The sequence below is a fragment of the Chiloscyllium punctatum genome, chromosome 11 (genome assembly GCF_047496795.1).
Source record: "Chiloscyllium punctatum isolate Juve2018m chromosome 11, sChiPun1.3, whole genome shotgun sequence".
Lineage (NCBI taxonomy): Eukaryota > Metazoa > Chordata > Chondrichthyes > Orectolobiformes > Hemiscylliidae > Chiloscyllium > Chiloscyllium punctatum.
The window spans coordinates 91409782-91431981 of record NC_092749.1 but is presented as its reverse complement, the minus strand read 5'-3'; the positions used below and the strand labels follow the sequence as shown (position 1 = coordinate 91431981).

General features: G+C 42.6%; 1 protein-coding gene across 1 annotated transcript in view; it reads left to right on the top strand.

Moving 5' to 3' along the window:
• LOC140483191 (solute carrier family 22 member 3-like) overlaps window positions 1–21928 on the top strand; it is a 44404-nt gene extending 22476 nt beyond the window's left edge. Inside the window, exons 8-11 of the mRNA XM_072581244.1 lie at window positions 4283–4391; window positions 5840–5952; window positions 21165–21264; window positions 21359–21928. Coding sequence (XP_072437345.1) covers window positions 4283–4391; window positions 5840–5952; window positions 21165–21264; window positions 21359–21413 — 377 coding nt within the window. The 3' untranslated portion in view covers window positions 21414–21928. The remainder of the gene's footprint in view (window positions 1–4282; window positions 4392–5839; window positions 5953–21164; window positions 21265–21358) is intronic.
• The last annotated feature ends 272 nt before the right edge of the window (window positions 21929–22200 follow it).

Here is a 22200-nt window from a genome sequence, read left to right as displayed (position 1 = left end):
CGCTGCCAGGAATAGTCACCCCTCTCAGGCACGTGTCCTTCCTAATGGACTTGGCAAATGGCTCTATGCAGCACACAAACAAGGCAGGAGAGAGAGGCCAGTCCTGCCTGACTCCAGATCTGACTGGGAAGCTATCTGATTCCCACCCATTGATTGAGACTGCACTGATTGGATGCTGTCATTGGATGATTGATCAGATGGACATGATGTGGCAGGGGGAGGGGGAGAAAGCTGAAGTTTGCACTGTGCTCCACCTATGACACAGGAAGCTCCGCCCCTTTTGTGTTGTTGTCTCTGTGGACCCTAGGACCTTCCAGCCACTCTTCATTACAATTGAGCCCCTTTATACGAATATTAATAGCCCCACTTTTCCACCAGAGCCCATGACCTTCGAATTCCCCTTGTCCTTCTTGGCTTTACTCCCTCCGTATGTAAATGGCAGTGTTACTATGACCTGTGTGACCCTTCCTCCACCACCCCTAGCCTTCCATAACTCCCAGGTCCCTCCTACTCATTATGCGGGTCCCACCCTGCTATTTCCAATTGCCTCACCCCCCCTCATAGTGACTATTCCCTCAGCAGTCTACTCTAGTGATGTCCAAGCACAGTCTTTAGTTGTCCATTTTCCCCAGGACTCCATGGACTGCTACGCGATATTTTTGAGCAAATCTCCAAGACTGACTTGACAGGACAACCCTAACAGAGCATGGCCCAGCCCCAAACTGATGTCTCCACAGCTCCCTGAGTGACTTTGCTGTAATCCCCACCATGGTTGCACTTGACCTAGGGGACTGTCTGTGCCGTTAGCCCCAGATGGTGGAAGGCCAACTTCCTGACTATGTCCGAACTCCTGAACTGAACTCAGACGTGTGCCTCATTTGAGTATGGCAGTACCCTCTGACTGACTGTCTTGACCCCGCTATGGATTGCTCCCTTCCAACTCTCGCACCTCACCCTTTTTGTGAAACACATGTAGACCGTATGCCGCATAAACTCTTGGCACATGCTGCAGATGTGATGTTGATATAGCGTGGAGCCACACAGTGGCATATTTAGTGCTCCCAACAATGACTGCACTGAAGCACAATGAGATGAAGCGGCTGTAAGCCCGTAATTCAGTGCTGAGTTCTGTGTCAGTATGCGAAGAGGGCAATGCGAAGTAGACAGAGGCTGGCAACTCAAAATGTACAAAGTTAATGAGTGCTGCGAAAGCAAAAAGCGATCCTTAAGATGTATCCTGTGCAGATGCATGAGGTCTGTATTTCACTGTATTTCATAAAGTTACTTGACAGAAGCATGCAAGCCGTCCTTGACCCCGCACGCAATGGTAAATGGTAAAGGGCTGAACTGGCATGTACATCGGACCAAGAGCTGACATGGTGATATGGGGAGGCTTGTGATTTGCCGATGCCAACCTGCAAGGGGTGAAGGGTCTATGAAGATGGTGTGTACGGAACACGTTAGATTGTTGTTATCTACCTGTTTGGATTTACATGTTGGGAGCGTGTGCCATCTAATTTCTCAGGGAAGGAGAGAATTGGAAATGGCCGATAGATAAGGCAGGTTTGGGCTTTGTTAAGATGTCAATGTATAAAATAAGGTGGCTGCCATTCAATGGTGAGATTCTAAGATTTCCATTGAAGGGAAAATTACAAAGCTTCTCCTTAACTTTAAGATTCTGATTTTTAAAAATTCTCACCACAGTTTCCTACCTTAATATTACTCACACCAGACCAGGGTGGGGAATATTACACCCAAGAGTCTGAAAAACCCCTGTTGCTAATTAGACAAATTCATGTATTAGAACTGGAATTAGAATTAGTTTTACTGTCACATATATTCACATGAGTACAGTGAAAAGTTTACAAGTAGCCAATTATGGCACCACCATTAGGTGTCAAGATATCTTGATAGATTGTTGAGCACAAATTTTTAGGGAAAAAAGTTAGAAAAGTTAAGAAATAAAAAGCCCATCAATAAATTAGAAAAGTAGGGAAATAAGATTTCAGAGTAACAGTCCTCCCAAACCAAACGTCATCTTGAGGCCTGGAGTCTGAGTCCACACTGAGGCCTGGAGTCTGAGTCCACACTGAGGCCTGGAGTCTGAATCCAAACTGAGGCCTGGAGTCTGAGTCCATACTGAGGCCGGGGGTCTGAGTCCATACTGAGGCCGGGAATCAATGCTGGCTTTCATCATGAACATTGTCGACGCCTCCTGAAGACAAGAGGTAAAAAGAAAAAGATGAAAACATGAAAAGAGAGGGGGTAAAAAGAAAAGAAGTGGATGGAGAGTACGAGCCCTGCCTCAGGAGTCTTACTCTGCCGCCATTTTGGAGACATAAAGAAGTATATCGTTAAAGGTACAGGAACCAACCAATTGCATTTCATTTCAAGCTCTTATTGAAGTCTTGATAGATAAGGGTGTGAATAATGCATTTCTTTCAGATGAGGACTGACCTGTAAGGGACTTCTGCTGCCTTATCATCGTTGATGCTTTAACATGCTCGACCACTTTTACACAAAGAGGAGGAGGTGGTTGCAATGATCATGAATGTTCCATTAATTCTTGTAAAATCTGTCTGACTGCTCTTCCTGTAGCAGATCAGAGAAGGTCTCTGGCACTCAATCACCAGTGAGTGGAGTTGCCAACCTCTTGCAGGTTGGCATTGACAAATCACAAGTTCCTGTATCCTGTTAATGATATGGGTCTCTGTCCTTACATGGTCACATAGCTGGTTTGCAAACAATGTCCCCTTCCTCTGTCTAACTTTATTGGGATGTACTTTCACAGCCTTGAAACGGTGGAGCCCTTTAGGAATGTTTCAGATCTCAGCTTTTTGATAGTTAGTTCCCTTAAGCAGGAGGCAAAATCTCATCCGACATGGTCATAGACAAAGCAAGTAGCAAAGGTCTTTTCCTGAGATTAGGGGAATTCAAATCTAGGGGCCATATTTGTCACGTGAGAGGAGAAAGATTTAGAAGGAACCTGGAGGGCATAGTTTTAACACAGCTGGTGGTTCATATGTAGAATGAATTGCTGGAGGAAGTGATAGATGCAAATACATTTACAACAGGTAAAAGACATTTTGACAAGCACGTGAATAGGAAAAGTTAAGAGGGATATGGGTCAGGAGCAGGTAAGTGGGACTAGTTTAGTTTGGGAAACTTGGTTGGCATGAACTAGTTGGATTGAAGAATCCGTTTCCTTGCTGTATGACCCAACCCCTCATCTCTCCGTACCAAGTGGTGAATTCCTGGTCAGTACTGTGTTCATGATCCTAAGAGGATATCGTCATTCAATTAATGTGGTTGACATCAGGAGTTTGGGGTAATTGGTCTAGGTAGATGCCAATCTCATTATTTTCCTGTTGCGGCTTATGTCTGAATGGAAAACCACAGCATCTTAATCAAGATGAGTTTTTTTTTGCGCAGTCACTTGGATACGAGCCTCTAAAATGTGTTGATATAAAACCTGGCTGCTATCTGAATGTACTGAGGCAAAATGAACTCTGGTTATTAGGAGGCAATGCCAAATCTGGTACATGGTTGGCATTGACGTTGGCAAACTGTACATACCAGTCCAATGCCATGTTTCTGTGTACTGCCTTCACTTACCACAACGCTTGCTAGTTAAGTCTCTTTCAACTGTCAAACATTTTTACCTACATAATTGAAGAGAATTAACAGCAGGTCAGATCTGCGCTCAAGAGAGAACAAAAAGCAGTGAATATGCTTTCAGATAGGAATCTCAAGAAAAAAGAGATTGGTGGACCCGGAGTTACAGTTTTCTGCTAAGTTGAGAAGAAGGCAGAAGACTGCTTTACATCAAAATCCCTTGTGATTGAATTTTCCACTGCAGACAGCATAAAAAAGACTGGAGAGAATGTTGAGATAGGTTTTGAAAATCAGGTATTTTGATCATGATTTGGAGATGCCGGTTTTGGACTGGGGTAGACAAAGTTAAAAATCGCACAACACCAGGTTATAGTCCAACAGGTTTAATTGGAAGCACTAGCGTTCGGAGCGACGCTCCTTCATCACCTGATGAAGCTAGTGCTTCCAAATAAACTTGGTGTTGAGGTATTTTGATGGTCGCTTTAGGTTTTAGACAAATATTGTCTCCCCAGATGTGGAGCTTTTCCTAAAGGTTTGATTCAATTGGAAGGGTGTGGTTAGTGTTCAATGGACATCATGTACCCAAAGTGACTGACTGCTCTGCTGTGTTACAAACTCTACATTTCACTCGACATTCTTATATCAGTTTTGTTTTTTCATCTCAAAGACATGCACTGGCTCAAAAGTGCCGTTGCCACATTGGGCAGATGTGGGACAACTATATCCCTCAGTATCCTCTTCCTTGTGACCAATGAGCTACAACCCACATCAATAAGGTAACTCATAAAACCTTTTTAATGTTTGTAAATTGAATGAAGAAAAGATTGATGTGCCATTTCAGTTTTGTACCCATAACCCTTTCCAATGTTTCCAATACCCTTAGAGATGTTTTCTAACCCTAATGGTTCAATCTTTACAGGCAGAGCATTCCAGAATCATCACTCGTTGCAAATTGGAAAGAAAATCCTCCCCTCATCCACCTCCTCCTGTGGGATGGCATAGTGGCTCAGTAGTCAGCATTGCAGCCTCACTGCACCAGGGGTCCCTAGGTTCGATTCCAGCCTCAGGCGACTGTCTGTGTGGAGTTTGCATGTTCTTCCCCATGTCAGCGTGGGTTTCCTTCGGGTGCTCTGGTTTCCTCCCACAGTCCAATGATGTGCAGGTCAGGTGGATTGACCATGCTAAATTGTCTCATTGTGTCCAGGCCCATGTAGGCTAGATGGATTAGCCATGGGAAGTACAGGTTTATAGGGCAGGGGAGTGTAGGTTTGGGTGGGATGCTCTTCAGACAGTTGGTGTGGCCTGCTTCCACACTGTAGAGATTCTATGATTACTCTGATTACTGAATTTCCTGTCAGCAGAAACATTTCTTCCTATTGACTCTTTTGCAATCCCCCCAAAATTTGGACAGTGCGACAAAAATCCCTTCTTGCCTTTCTCCTGTCCACGGAGAAAAAGGCAAGATTTTGCTGAGCCACTGGAGTGCAGCTAGGACCGGTCTGAATGGTCCTCACTGCACCATAATAACTCTATGGAGTGAACTAATAGTGTAATAGTCACTCCTGAGGTAAAAAGAGAATAGTAAAGATGACAAAATTGGCTGTATTCATGAGGGTTTGCTGGAGAAATGAAGGAAATAAGGTAGCAGTACCTTTTTTTTTCTGAGAAGATTAAACAGTTTACGTCCCATCGAAGGGCAGGAAGCTGATTGTGCCATGATTCTGTTTAAAACATTTCCCAGTGTGGAAAATGACCCATTTTCGGAAGGGTGTGAGTCCAGGTCCAGGAAGTCTGCAGATTCGGTCAGGGTAGAGTCTCCTATCGAAGAGCGGGGTTCAGTTCAGCGGGATTCTTGCTGCGGGAAATGTCCCAGATTCAGTTGGGGCAGAGAACAGGTTGTGTCCCGTCGAAGGGCAGAGTGCAACACAATTGAGTAGAATACAAACCCAACTTTTCGTGAAGGCAGCCTGATTTACCAACCCTCAGCTGTATCCTCCCCACCTTTCCTGTTCCTGCCGTCTTGATGCTGCTGATGCTCTGACTCTCGTCCCTCATCTGCTCTTTTCCATCTTTCATCTCCTTGTCTATCTGTGACCTTGTCCTTCAATCTCTCACCATTTGCTTCTCTCTCACCTCTTTGTTTCGGTTCCATTTTATTTGTCTGCTCCTTCTTTCCTCAGTGTAAAATGCTAATGAAGTATTTGTTGATTCTTTAAAACAACAGGAATTTCGGTGTTTCGGTTTGTTCATCCCTGAGTGCCATTGGTGGGATTGCTGCACCGTTTGTGCTCTTCAAATTGGCCATCCTTTGGAGCGAACTACCTCTGGTTATTTTTGGTGAGCCTTTTACAAGGATTTAACGGAATGAAGCCATTTTATTCATTTTTTGGAGAACGGAACTATTAAGTCAATTCTCCCTAAGAGGTTAAAACTACATTGAAGGCACCCTCAATAAACTACTATTGAAAATGTCAGAACTAAACTTATTCAATTTTTGTTGGGCAAATACATTAAGGATTAAGGAACCAAAATGGATAGGTAGCATTAAGATACAAATCATCCATGACCTTAGTGAATGATAAAACGGACTGGGAGGGCTGAATGGTCTCTTCCTGGTACTCCGCTAGATGATCCTTTATCTCTGAGATGTCCTTTGTGGAGGAAGTTATTATTGAATTCAATGTGTGGCCCATTACAGAACTGGGAGAGCCAAGCTGCTGTGTTGAAGTAATTACTTTCTTTCTTGTAGTCTGCTGGATTTCTGGACCAGGTAACTACTTTTCAATTGGAACAGACATTCTCTTTTTTGCAGAATCATGGAAGTTCATACCAGGCAATTTCTCTTTTTATGAAGTGTCCTGAACTTGTGGATGCTGGTCTGGCTCCAATACAATCCTATTCGGCTCACCTCCACCTCCTATAAACAAATCTTTGCTCTCAATCTACTGATACATCTGAAGTGAAGCACAGAGTCATAGTCATTCATGTCTACAGCATGGAATCAAGCCCTTTGGTTCAACTTGGACATGCCACCCAGTTTTCACAATTAACCTAGTCCCATTTGCCTGTGTTTGATCCATATCCCTCCATATCAATCACATCCATGTACTTGACTAAATGTTTCTTAAATGACAAAATTGTACTCACTTCCACAACTACCTCTGTTCCAGACACTCACCACCCTCTGTGTGAAAACGTTGCCCCTCTGGACCCTTCTGTATCTCTCCCCTCTTACCTTATACCTAGGCCCTCTAGATTTAGACTCCCCTACCAAGAGGAAAAGCTGTTGGCAATTTACCTTGTCTATGCCTTTCATGATTTTATAAACCTCTATAAGGTCACTCTCAGCCTCCTATGTTCCAGATTAAAAAGTCCCAGCCTATCAGTCTCTCCTTCTAACTCAAACGTTCCAGTCAAGGTAGCATCCTAGTAAATCTTTTCTGCACTCTTTCTAGTTTAATAATATCCTTTCTATAGTAGGGCAAACAGAACTGTATGCTGTACTCCAAATGTGGCCTCACTAACATCTTGTACAGCTGCAACAAGATGTTATATACTCCTATACTCACTGCCCTGATTGATGAAAACTATGGCAAAAGCCTCCTTCACTACCCTGTCTACCTGTGACTCCATTTACAAGGAGCTATGAACCTGTACCCCTAGATCTCTTTGTTCTATATCCTTCCCCAGGGCCCTCCCATTGACTGTGTAAGTCCTGCCCTGGTTTGACCCACCAAAATGTAACACTTTGCATTTATGCTTCAACCTATTGATTAAATTGGACACCTTCATTCACTGTCTATGGTAGTCCTTGTGGTGGTGAATGAGATCTTTTCACATTCTCAGTCATATTACTGGAGGAATGGTGCTCACTTGCCACTATCCTTTGGACTGGCATATCTGCTTTGGGAGACAACAAATCAAAATGTTCTGAGGATGCATAATGGGGTAGGTTAAATGAATTATTTATGATTGAAACAGGGTGGGAGAGTGGCTCAGTGGTTAGCACTGCTGCCTCACAGCGCCAGGGACCTGGGTTTGGTTCCAACCTTGGGTGACTGTCTGTGGGGATTTCACATGTTCTCTCCGTGTCTGCGTGGTTTCCCACCAGGTGGTTCGGTTTCCTCCCATAGTCCAAAGATGTGCAGGTTAGGTGGATTGGCATGATATAATGGCAAGGGCTGTGCAGGCTGAGTGGATTGGCTGTGGGAGATGCAGGGTTACAGGGATAGGGTAGGGGTGGGAGTCTGGCTGGGAAGCTCTTTGGAATGGACTCAATGGGCTGAATGGCCTGCTTCCATACTGTAAGGAGTCCATAAAAGATCTCTTAGGAAGCAATGACCCTAACATGATAGAGGCGAAAGTGAGTTCTGCAGATACTGGAGATTAGAGTCAAGAGTGTGGTGCTGGAAAGGCACAGCAGGTCAGGTAGCTGGAGAAGGGAGAATCAACGTTTCAGGCAAAATCCCTTCATCAGGAATGTGATGAAGCCCTTCACCATAACATGATAGAGCCTAGCATTCTGTTTGACAACAAAAAACATGAGTCAGAATTGACAGTGAATCCATTGAGAACCCATAGATACCCTACAGTGTGCAAAAGGAGCCCTTCACCCCACAACTATCCTCTGAAGAGTACCCCACTCAAACCTATTCCCCTCCCTAACCCCTGACTAACGCACCTAACTTGCATATCCCTGGACACTACGCGCAATTTAACATCGCCAACTCACCTAACCTGCACATCATTGGACTGTGGGAGGAAACCGGAGCACCCGGAGGAAACCCACGCAGACACGGGGAGAATGTACAAACTCCACACAGACAGTCACCTGAGGGCAGAATCGAACCCGGGTCCCTGGTGCTGCGAGGCAGCAGAGCTAACCACTGAGCCACTGTGCTACTAAACCAAATTATAAAGGAATGGAGGCAGAATTGACTGATGTGGACAGGAAAGGAATTTAGCAGAAAAGATGGTTGAGGAACAATGGCAGACATTTAAGAAAGTACTTCCTGATTCACAATATGGACATATCCCTGTGAGAAATTGGGATTCTAGGAATGGGATATGACAATTGTGGTTAACCAAGGAAGATAAGGATGATATCATATTGAAAGAAAAAATATATGGAGTGTGGCAGTGATTAATGGTAAGACAGAGGATTGAGAAAGTTTTAAATGTCAACAAAATCAACCAAAAAAAGAAGTAAGGAGGGAGAAAGTAAACTTTGAAGGTAAAATAGCAAATAGGAACACAGGAACAGGAGTAGGCCATTCAACCCCTCGAGCCTGTTCTGTCATTTAATAAGATCATGGATGGTCTGTGGCCTAACTCCTTATAAGAGCCTTATCCCTTGATTCTTTACTTAACAAAAATGTTATTGTCACAGGTTTAAAATGAGCAACTGATCTAACATCCGCTGCCATCTGTTGGAGAAAGTTCCAAAGCTCTACCATCCTTTGTATGTAGAATTGCTTCCTAACATCTCTCCTGAATGGTCTGGCCCTAATTTTAGACTATATCCCCTGGTTCTAGAATCCCAATCAGTGGCAACAGCTTATCTGTCTTTTCCTGTTAGTATCTTGAAAACTTCGATTAGATCAGCCCTCAACCCTCTAAATTTGAGAGAATAACATGAAAATGATCAGTAAGAGCTTCTTTAAATATCAATGCAGAGCAATAGAGATTCCAAAGTGAATGTGTGTCCCCCTAGTGAACGTGGCTGGGAAAATAACAGTGTGGAATCAGGAACTGGAAGAATCATAGAGCCATAGAATCATACAGCATGGAAACAGACCCTTCGGCCAAACTAGTCCATGCCAACCATGTTCCCAGACTAATCTAGTCCCACCTGCCTGCACATGGCCCATATCCCTCCAAACATCTTATTCATCTCCTTATCTAAGTGTCCCTTTAAATGCTATAACTGTCCCCACATCCATCACTTCCTCAGGAAGTTCTTTCTACAAACCAACCACTCTCTGTTTAAAAAGGTTGCTTTTTAAAACTTTCTTCTCTCCTCTTAAAAATACGTCCTCTAGTTTTCAACTCGCCCATTTTAGGGAAAAGGCTTTTACTTTTCAACTTATCTCTGCCCCCCCCCCATGATTTTATAATCTTCTGTAAAATCACCTCTCAACCTTCTATACTCCAGTGAAAAACATCCCAGCCTATGCTATAACTCAAACTCTCCATTCCTGCCCATATCCTGGTAAATCTTTTGGCACCCTCTCCAGTTTAATAGTATCCTTTCTATATCAAGGTAACTAGAACTGCACGCGATGCTTGGCATCATTAAGGTGAAGCAAAGATGCTGGAAATCTGAAACGAGAACAGAAATTGCTGGAGAATCATCAGGGTCTGGTAGCATCAGTGGAGAGAAAGCAGAGTTAAGGATTCCAGTTCAGTTCTGAACAAGGGTCTCTGGACTCAAAATGTTAACTCTGCTTTGTCTCCAAAGTTTGTATCAGTGTTCAGGGTGGACTATTAGTATTCCAAAAACACTAAGTAGTCAAGAACAAAAGGAGGAAAAGGAAATTCTTGCTACAGAAACAGTACCAGGGAAGTGGAGTGCAGATCCGGGTTCAATTCCCACCTCAGGCGACTAACTGTGTGGAGTTTGCACATTCTCCCCGTGTCTGTGTGGGTTTCCTCCGGGTGCTCCGGTTTCCTCCCACAGAAGTGCAGGTCAGGTGAATTGGCCATGCTAAATTGCCCGTAGTGTTAGGTAAGGGGTAAATGTAGGGGTATGGGTGGGTTGCGCTTCGGCGGGGTGGTGTGGACTTGTTGGGCCGAAGGGCCAGTTTCCACACTGTAAGTAATCTAATCTAATCTAATCTCCCTCATGTCTGCTGTGTCTGGGCCAAATGTCAGGAACTGTGCAGGGCAGCTCCAAATTGACAGTGCTCGCCCTGGTACACATCAGATTTTCAAAGGTGGTGCGTGGGCAAGAGATACCAATGAATTCTAGGATAGCCACTGAGAGGTGCATTGTTCCAAGGATGGCACGTGAAAAGATGGGACAGAAATTGGAAGTAAGAGACTCCAAAGATTAATTAATTAACAAAGCGAGTTTGGTAAGATACCAAGTGAGAGTACCTGTTCAGCTTCACAGGTAGAACGTCTCCAAAAAAAAACTGCACGCAACTTAGTCTTCATCAAAATATGTAAGATTCCGTCCTTGGTGTTCTAGTTCGTTGCTTTCTTTATTTTTCTCAGATTATGGTCAGTCAGACATTAACCATTGTTGCCTGGTTACCGCATTGACAACAGTTATTGGTTGGGCACACAGAGGCAAAGTGTCAAGTCTCTATCAATTAACAATTAGCTTTATGAGTTTAGTTAAAGCAGACATACAGTTCACACCATTTGGTTAAGAAAGGGTTAAAAGCAAGCACGCAATCCATACAAGCCGAAAATCTACATCCACGCACACTAAACTTCTCTGATGTTCCCTAAACAGTCAGAGAATATAAAGGAGTTCACACTGGCTGGGCGATCCCTCGCTGCACACTCCATGCTTCCAACTTTCCTTTCTTGTTAATCTCTGGAGTTTTTGCTGGCTTCATGCCCGGAATTCTTCATTTATGTCCTTGATCCTTATCTTCCTGAACTGTGATGTCTCACCTTCATTGGCTAGCCTGTGACCTTTTGTTATAGGATCTGGCCTAAGGCACTGCTAGCATTACCTCATTACCCTTCCACCAAATAAGGATTTGTACCTTATGTCACTTCCCTTGCTTTCATCTGAGTCGAGCTAATTCCACCCAGCACGAGCTAATGGCTGGAGCTCGGGTTACTTCAGTTCACAAGCTGCTGTTTTTATGTGTGAGCAGCCTCTGGCTAACACCATCCTAGAGATTAAATTGGTGATAATTCATACTTCATCATAACTTGTGGAAAAGTCAGGTTTAACGTCCAGCACACTATTCCCACCTGGATTGTGACAAGAGTTTGAGCTGTTAGGTCCAGGATCTTTAAACATAGACAGTGTGATATTGGATCAGATTAATTGTTAAAGGATAAAAGGACAGAAACAAGATTTCATGCTGTTCTTTAAGGTAGCATTGGAAGCAGTGAAAACTATCCCCAGATAAAGGAAATAGAGCTGACTCTTTTACAAGAATTAACAAAGTTAAAGGCTGTGGGATTGGCAAAGAGGGTAAAGGTGGAATTCCCTGCAAAAACTAGGAAGGTAGAGGTAATGAACATATTAGCACAAGTCTTGGGACTGGTGCAAATACAAAAGTGATCAGGCATTCCAAACAGTGAGTCATTGGACATCATTCTGATTGGTTTACAGTTTAGGGCAACTTCAGCATGAAAAAAGATTGAGGTAGCTTGGGTGAGAGACAGAAAAGGAAAGAACATTGCACTTGGAAAGAATGGAGATGGAGATGAAGAGACTTGAGCTTGAGAGAAAAAGAGGAAGAGAGTGAGAATCCCTGAGGTCGGAAAAGGAACGTGTAAAGGGAATTTGAGAGGCTGGAATTTGAATTACATAGGGGAACAGATGGGAGGAAAGAAAAGGAATATAGCTTTAGAAGATTGCAATTAAAAGAAAAAAAAGACTCAGATGGAGAACAGCTTCGCCACAATCTGAAGTAATGTTTAATTCTATGACAACACAATTAAAAGTTAAGGAAAAGGATGCGGAATCATTCATTTGAAAATGAAGCAAAACAATAAAACAGCTGAGTACATTAAATAGAGTGCATTAAGTTTATGCATAACTGTCAGAGGACCTTCCTGTGAATTATGACATTTTAAAATAAAGGTTGCTCTGGGTCTGATGAGTTAATTCCTGAAGTTCCTGGGCCAAAAGTTTTGAAATTTAAGGAAGCTGCCTGTGCAAATCTGCGTTGAACTTGAAAGGGTAAAACAAAATAATTTTTACCAGTGGAAATGGACATTAGGGGTAAATACCATGTCTGAAACGCTTAGAGAAATCAGACTTTTTGAAGAATTTAAAAACTCACTACTTTTTTATAATTGGAGCCCATGTCGAAGACCAGAAGGTAGCAGCTACAAAGCAGGTAGCAGTAATGGATAATAACAAGAGCTGATCTGTAAAACTAAATGTATTTTCTGTCACCCCTGTAAACCCAAGAAGGATAGAAGGTGGAAGAGTAGAAAGGAAGACAAGTAGTTAGGGTAAAGAAGAGACATCTGGGAATGCAGCAAGATCTCCTCCTCGGATCAGGAAGAAAGGTACTGAACGTGGAAGTGAGAACGGTGGCCTGAAGTATTTCCATTCTGACAGAGTGGGACCCTTTCATTCAGAATGCTGGAAGTTGAATGGGAACCCCATGGCACTTAATGGAGTTCATAAGAATGAACTTGAGAAGAGAACACACAAAGAAAATGCAGCAGATCAAACTGTGGCTTTGGCTATAATCAGCAAAGTGGAGGATAAAAACTACTATAAGTGCAGGTGAGGTGAGTAAGTTTGATGAGAGATATGAAATGTCTTTGTCAAAAAGGAGGATAACCTTTTTTCTTCAAATAATACAGCTAAACCCAAAACTATCTTAAATGAAACAGGAGCTATGCAAACTGTTTTGCGGGAGAATGTCTTAGGTTTTTTTTTCTTTTTCGGGAGTATATTGAAAGCCAAAGTCCTAAGTAGCATTATAAATGGAGCACACACATTTGTACAAAGTGCATTTGGAATGTGACTTGATGTCCGGAACAGTGATAATGGACTAGTTCAGTAATTACCTGCGGATGGAGTTAACTTATTTCTGGGTAATGATTTGGTGAGAGTGAAAAGTTATTAGGTTCACCTCTCAGCACAGAATGTCGAAGTGAGGTTTAAGAGACAGAACACTTAGAAGAACAAGCTCCGGGTATTTTTCCCTCATGTGTAGCAATTTGAGCAATAACTAAACCAAGTCCATGAGGAGAGGTCAAAGTATTACCACAAACAGACGTAGCCAAAACTTTCCTTAAGGAAGGGGATAATTCATGATGTATTTAGCATGTCTTCTTTAATTGAAGTTCAGAAAGCAGCTTGAGGTTAAACAAGTAAACCTAACCAGTTTGCTCTGGAATTGGGATGAAAGGTATTGTGGAATATCATTGTGCTCGGTATGGAGTTGTGGTGAGGAAGCGAAGACACCCTTCACAGATCTGTAGGTGAGGAATGTGTGGTTGTTCATCAAAGAGTGTTAGTACCCAGATTTTACAATACTGTAAAACACACTGCACATGTCAGGCAGTAGTGAAACCTTAATGTGTTTTCAAACCTTAATACCCTCCATGTTTTGAAGAACTGTTCAATTGAGGATTAGTAGATTGTGTATGAAAATTACTGAAAATAAATGCAGCTCATCAGTTTATCTCTCAGAAATTATCCATTTAAAGGCAATTGCAGCTTTTGGAATATTGTGTGCAATTCTGGTCTCCTTCCTATCAGAGGGATGTTGTGAAACTTGAAAGGGTTCAGAAAAGATTTACAAGGATGTTGCCAGGGTTGGAGGATTTGAGCTACAGGGAGAGGCTGAACAGGTTGGGGCTGTTTTCTCTGGAGCGTCGGAGGCTAAGGGGTGACCTTGTAGAGGTTTATAAAATCATGAGGGGCATGGATAGGATAAATAGACAAAGTCTTTTCCCTGGGGTCAGGGAGTCCAGAACGAGAGGGCATAGGTTTAGGGTGAGAAGGGAGAGACATAAAAGAGACCTAAGGGGCAACTTTTTTACACAAAGGGTGGGTGCATGTATGGAATGAGCTGCCAGAAGAAGTAGTGGAGACTGGTACATTGCAACATTTAAAAGGCATCTGGATGGGTATATGAATAGGAAGGTTTGGAGGGATATGGGGCGGGTGCTGGCAGGTGGGACTAGATTGGGTTGGGACGGGTTGGACCGAAGGGCCTGTTTCCGTGCTGTACATCTCTATGACTCTACAGCTAAGATAATTAGGACTGTTGTTTCTCCTGACATATTAATGAGTTGGACCTTGCTGTGCAGGGAACAATTTCAAACGTTTGCTGATGACATGAAACTTGGTAGAATTGAAAACGATGAGCAGGACAGTATGGAATTCCAAAGGGACATTGACAGGTTGGTGCAGGGAGTGACAGATGCAGATAAGTGTGAGCTGATGCACATTGATTGGAAGAACATCAGGGGTCAATATATAATGTGGGGACAATTCCAAAGGGAACAGAGGGACCTGTGTGTGTACGTGTGCAGATCATTGAGGTTGTTAAGATAGGTGGAGAGAGTAGTTAATAAAGCATAGAGTGTTCTTGGCTTTTGTTTCAGAGAGTTAAATGTTTTATTTATTAATCAGGGATAGGTTGGTAAAGCATATCCTTTCAGTAACATTTCCCCAGTGTGTGATAGAGGAGCAATGTTGTCACTCATCCTTTTGACAAGAAACTGCTTTTTAGTTTCACACTTTCCAATAGATTAGAATTTAGAATTTTCATTTAGAATTTAGTATTAAAAATGTATTGTCATACATATCATTTTCAAGAAAAACACGATGAAAACTGTTACAATTCGCCAAACCATGGCACCTATATTAATAACAGAAGTCAGAAATAAACTCATGAGTTACAAAAAGTAAATTTAAGACAAAGTTATTCGAAGTCCAGTTAAAATCTCCTGGTCGATCAAGAGATGATACACACAGCCGGAATGGAATGATGTACACAGCCGGAATGGGATGGTACACACAGCCGGAATGGGACGATATACAGAGCCAGAATGGGACCATCATCCACGAGGACGACAGAGTGGGATGAAATCCGCAAAGCCAGAACAGCAGAAAACCTGGGCTGAAAGTCTCCGAAGAAGATCGCCACCAAGAACTACAGTTGAAACACTAAGCCATGGGATCACTGGATTATTCGGATCACCGGGCCTTCGGATCACTGGACCATTCAGATGTGTGAAGGCATTTGAGACCGTGAGGGATTCTAATGCATTAAGATGGTGGCAGTGGGATCAGCCTGTGGGATCACTGAGCCATTCAGATTACTGAGCCATTTGGATCACTGAGCTGTTCGGATCATTGGGTCATTCAGATCACTTGGTCTTTTAGGTCACTGGGCCATGGGATCATTGGGCTATTTGAATCACTGGGCCAGTGGATCACTGGAGAATTTAGATCACTGGATCGTACAGATCATTGGGCCGGTGGATCTCTGGGCCGGTGGATCTCTGGGCCGGTGGATCACTGGGCCGGTGGATCACTGGGCCAAGGGATCACTAGACCATTTGGATCTGCCACCCACAGAAGAAAATGACACACCAGGACATTGGAACACTCAGCTGGAAGCGATTATTGAAGATTAAGATGAACCAGCACCGAGACCACCACACCGAGTCACACTGCTCCATCAGAGACCACTCCACAGGGCTGAGACCACCACACCGAGTCACACTGCTCCATCAGAGACCACCCCACAGGGCTGAGACCACCACACCGAGTCACACTGCTCCATCAGAGACCACTCCACAGGGCTGAGACCACCACACCGAGTCACACTGCTCCATCAGAGACCACTCCACAGGGCTGAGACCACCACACCGAGTCACACTGCTCCATCAGAGACCACCCCACAGGGTCGAGACCACCACACCGGGTCACACTGCTCCATCAGAGACCACTCCACAGGGTCGAGACCACCACACCGGGTCACACTGCTCCATCAGAGACCACTCCACAGGGTCGAGACCACCACACCGAGTCACACTGCTCCATCAGAGACCACTCCACAGGGTCGAGACCACCACACCGAGTCACACTGCTCCATCAGAGACCACTCCACAGGGTCGAGACCACCACACCGGGTCACACTGCTCCATCAGAGACCACCCCACAGGGCTGAGACCACCACACCGAGTCACACTGCTCCATCAGAGACCACCCCACAGGGTCGAGACCACCACACCGGGTCACACTGCTCCATCAGAGACCACCCCACAGGGTCGAGACCACCACACCGAGTCACACTGCTCCATCAGAGACCACTCCACAGGGCTGAGACCACCACACCGGGTCACACTGCTCCATCAGAGACCACCCCACAGGGCTGAGACCACCACACCGAGTCACACTGCTCCATCAGAGACCACCCCACAGGGCTGAGACCACCACACCGAGTCACACTGCTCCATCAGAGACCACCCCACAGGGTCGAGACCACCACACCGAGTCACACTGCTCCATCAGAGACCACCCCACAGGGCTGAGACCACCACACCGAGTCACACTGCTCCATCAGAGACCACCCCACAGGGTCGAGACCACCACACCGAGTCACACTGCTCCATCAGAGACCACCCCACAGGGTCGAGACCACCACACCGGGTCACACTGCTCCATCAGAGATCACTCCACACGGCCGATTGGAAACATGTAAAAATAGAGAGAGAAAAGAAAAATAGTCAAGATGAACGGAGTAGATGAGGAACCGGCTCCTGTGCTGTGCTGCTGTTCCACTGCCACCATCTTAATACATTAGCATTCCTCATGGTCTCAAATGCCTTCACACGTTCAGATTTCTTCGCAAAATCATCACATGCTTTCTTCCTGGATGCACCTACTACAAGCACGAAGATGCTTGTAAAAGTTAAAGCAAGAACCATAGCCAAGTTAAACCGTAGGTGTTTAGCCACCAGCTCTCTCATCACAAGCTTGGCAATCACAGCAGAAGATGTGGCTTATTCTCTCTTGTTCAACTGTGGGCTTTACTACTGGAGGAACCAGGCCACCAGTGCCAAACCCTCACAAAGGACAGAGAGTATAAGAGTAAGGAGGAGATGTCAAACTTGTACAAGATATTTGTTAGACCTCAGAAGGAGCATTGTGTACAGTTGTGAGTGCCACATTGTAGGAACAATGTGAGACATCAGAGACAACATAGGATTGATTTACAAGAATGATTCCAGGATTGAAAAACTTCAGACTGAAGAGGTTGCAACTGTTCTCCTGGGACAGAAGGAGGTTGAGAGAAGCCTGGATAGAAGTTTTCAATCTCGTGAGCACGGCCAGACAGAGTAGATAGGATAAACCATTCCCACTCATAAAGGAACAAGAATCAGTGGGCATAGAATTAAAGTGATGTGCAATAGAAGAAGGGTGATGTGGGTGGGAAAACCTTTTCGGTGGAACAAGGTGTTTGAGGTATAGCCTGGAAATGTCAAAGAGGCAGATTCAATTGAGGCATTTAAGAAGGCATTGGCTGGTTACTTGGGCATATCACTACAGCAAGGGTATGGAGATAAAAACTGGAGGTTGCCATTGGAAAGCTTGTTTGGAAAGCTGGTCAGGAATGATCGGCTGAATGGCCTCCTGCCCTGCTGTAAACATTTTGCGATTCTATAATTGTGCCAAAACACGGTTCTCTTTTTTTATTCATTGTGGACTATCTAATGAAAAAAAGATTAAATTTCCAGCTTGATGTTAAAACTTTTCAGGGCACAATCAGCAATTTGAGTATAAAATAATTGACATTAACTGCTTATTATCCTCAAACACAGGGAGCTGCAGAGAGATACCATCACATTCTTCAGACAATGTTTAAGACATGGATACCCACAGGATAGGGACAAAGGATTACATTAGATTAATTACTACCAGATGTTCCCTAAATTAACCTAGTGCATTTAATTGATCTATGGTCACAGGATAAGAGGTCCAATTAAATTGATTAAAGAAAGGTTTTTAAGGCAAAAGGAACAAATCTTCAGTGTTGGATTATATGGCCATGTTTTTAGACAGGCGCACATGAATATGTACAATAGTATAGAAACATTTAAAAATTCCACAGATGGAAGAATGTGTAGACAGATCTACAATAGCTAGATCATTTCAAACAGGAGGTGAAGTGTTAGTGTTAGAAGGTGAACCTTTGAAAGTGAGATTCACTGGTCCATACAAGGTAATTAGGAGTTTGAATAAGTGATTTATCAGATAGGCCAGATTACAGAGAAAAATATAGGTCACGCTAGATAAACATGTTCAAGCACTATCAAAGTGGAGAGAAAGATAACAAAAAGTAAGTCTACTTTGTGGTAAGATTAATGGAGGACAGCAGAAATGGTAAGCAACTAGGCAAAAGAAAAGATAAACAGGTCAGAAGTGTCCTTCCTCCAATCCAGTTGGTCAAAACTAAGAGTGGGACAGTTATTACATTGTACTGTTATATTTCCAGGAAGACTGAGTAAGCTTAGATTGGAAATTGAAGGAGGTCTGTAATCATACACTAGATGGAGTCATAGAGTTGCACAGCACCAAAACAGACACTTCGGTCTAACTCATCCATGCCAACCCAATATCCTAAATTAATCTCATCTCATTTCTCCAAATCCTTCCTATTCATATACCCATCCAGATGCCTTTTAGAATTTTATAATTGTACCAGCCTCCACCACTTCCTCTATCAACTCATTCCATACACTCACCACCATCTACATGAAAAAGTTGCCCCTCCGGTCCCTTTTAAATCTTACCCCTCTCACCTTAAAACAATGCCCTCTTGTTTTATACTCCCCTACCCTGAGAAAAAGACCATGGCTATTCACCCTGTCCATACTTCTTATGATTTTATAAACATCTATAAGGTCACCCCTCAGCTTCCAATGCTCCAGGGAAAACAGCCCCAGCCTATCCAGCCTCTCCCTGTAGCTCAAATCCTCCAACCCTGGCAATATCCTTGTAAATCTTTTCTGCAGCCTTTCAAGTTTCACAACATCTTTCCTATAGCAGATAGACCAGAATTGTACACAGTATTCCAAAAGTGACCTAACCAATGTCTTGTACAGTAGCAACATGACATCCCAACTCTGATACTGTGTGGGAATCAATACAGACAGACCAACATCCCTATCATTTAAATCCAAAAGAGAACGATCATATGGAAATTGAGATTCAATAGTTGCTTGAGAATAACTTGATAAACTAATAAGTTAACAGATTTATTGCAAAAACAGGTAACAATGATAGGGCCAGAAACGAGTCAATGAGTTTCAGAAAGCTGAAGGCCACTCTAATGAACTAGTATTGGCCACACCTGATTTTTGTAAACTTTTGATAATGGCAATAGGCATTAGTGACTTCAGGGTGTGTGCGGTTTATTGCAAAATGATGTAACCTGTTAGGTACTTTAGTAAGAAATTCATCAGAAGAAATATTCCACAGTGGAAAAGGAAACTTTGGGATTGATACTAGTTCTTAAACATTGTGAAATTTATATCCATCAAGACCCCAAAGAAGCACTAACATGTGCTGACAATAATCCAATTGCTTTTGCAAACATCTTTAAATCCTCAATATGTAAGGACTATTTCAATGGAACTTACGAATTCAACCTTATAATGTCAGGATTGTTCACTTTGCTGGAAGGAAGAATGTAATTGAGACATATTATGAAGAAAGTAAATGTTCTGGGATAAGTTAATAATTTGAAAATACAATGAGAAATTGTACAAACTGTAGAAAGAAAGAGTGAGGTGATTTAATATAATTCCTTTTTGTGTGTTTTGTTTGTATTTAAAATGGCATTTTATCATTCCAAGAGGGAGGCAGATATGGACTATAGATATCTTATTTGAAAATATGAACTGTAAAATAGAAGCTTGTATAATTAGCTTTCTTCAATGACTTGAAGGAAAGTGGAACTCATTTGCTGGAACAGTGTTTAATATTTTTGGGACATCCCAGCACCAAATATCTTGACAAGAAGGAGCTGACCAGGAAAACGTTTGTTAAAGAACAGTTTATCACAGAACTGGGAAGCAGTTGGGATAAGATTTCTAAAAGCTTGTAAGCAAGCCAAATCCTTTTCTCTCTCTCTCTCTCTCTGTTTATTGGAAATTAAATAATACCCAATGAGATTGGGAGAGGAAAGGTAACTTCTAATTCAAATCAAGGCCTTGGTCCAACTGGTTGACTCTGGAGTTGAGGTTGGCCACAGTTAAAAAGAATATAACATCACTACCAAAAAACAACTGAGGAAAATCATCTCATTCCATACTTTTGGTTTGAACTTGGAATCACAGAAGTTGTGCCTATTTATGTGTATTTTCAGTCACAATATTCCTAAGAAGGCTATTTATGTCATCTGTCTGAATGAATGTTTAGGTTTAAAGCAGGTACAGTTTAACTTGTATTAGTAATTATAATTTGTTTTGTCACATGATAGAGGATAATTTTGTTATAATAAGTTTTTGGTTTCTCGTTCATTGATGACACCTGATGCAAGTTTCTTTTATCATAGTCCATGATTACAGTTAGGCATTATTCATTCTGGAGACTAAATTGGTTATATTTTACATTTGTGATAGCCCCACTGAGAATAGTGGGACTTGATTTCCGGTGCACTATTCCCACTGGAGCCTTGACACTTGCAGTGCATATTTTGTTTCACCTATGACAGCTATTTTTAGACTGGCATTTACTGTACATTCAAATTTTCAATCAATGATGCAAGTTTTCAAACAAAAACTGGGAAATGGTTTTCTCCACATGATCAAACTGTGGAAGACATTGTAGCAAAAGCAATGTATTGTAATTGGCTTCCATTTTCTTTCAGGTGCTCTATCTCTGGTAGCTGGTGGTCTGATGCAGCTGTTGCCTGAAACAAAGGGCACGAGACTACTGCAAACGGTCGACGATGTGGAGAATATTGTGCGGTAACGACCAATGTGATCATGTATGAGTAGGTTGCTTTGTTTCTTTTCAAGCTACAACAGACAGTTCACACTCTCTTCCACATTCTATCTGCAGGCTTTATGACCAAGATGAATACAAAGAGATGATCAACCTCAGCATTTCCACCTAGAGAATGGAAAGAAAACTAATAGAGGAAGAAAGACTCCCTTGTTATTGAATATCAAATCAAAATTCAATAAATCCTTACTTGTCAGTTACAGTGCAAATAATTATCTTCATTGTGCTGGCCAAATTTTGTGCAAAAGATTGAACTGAACTGGCAACAGCATCTATTTCTTAATAAATCAATTGGATGCCTATTGTGCTTTATTTGAATTGCGACATGGGCAGTAATAGATTGCCCATTATAACTGATATGGTGAACATTAATAAATATATAATCTCGCATCTCCAACTTACAGATGGGAACATGACATTAAATTATCAGGATCAGGAACCCATGTTTATAGAAGGTTATAGAAAACCCTTGTTTCCTCTCCACACATGCTGCCAGACTGCTGAGTTTCCCCAGTAATTGCTGTTTTGGTTTCAGATTTCCAGTCTCTGCAGTTTTTTCGTTTCATATTAAAAACTAATTGCGTCAAAAAGGAAAGAATTGAACTATTTGAAGGTATTGAAATGGAATAAAACAAAACCAACATAAGCATTCTGTGTATGTTAAAACTAAATATATTTGTTTAATTACCAAACATCGCACTTTCTAAAAATCTGTTTGAACTTTGGCACAGCAAAATACATAAGGACACATTGGAAAGTTGTTTCCCATTTTTCCCCATTCAAACAACAATGGAATCAGGTTCGATTATAATGAAATAGTGCAAAGGACTGCAGAATGCACCCGTTACAATGAACTAGAAATCTGGTTGCATGAAGTTCTGCTCAAAAAACTGTCTACA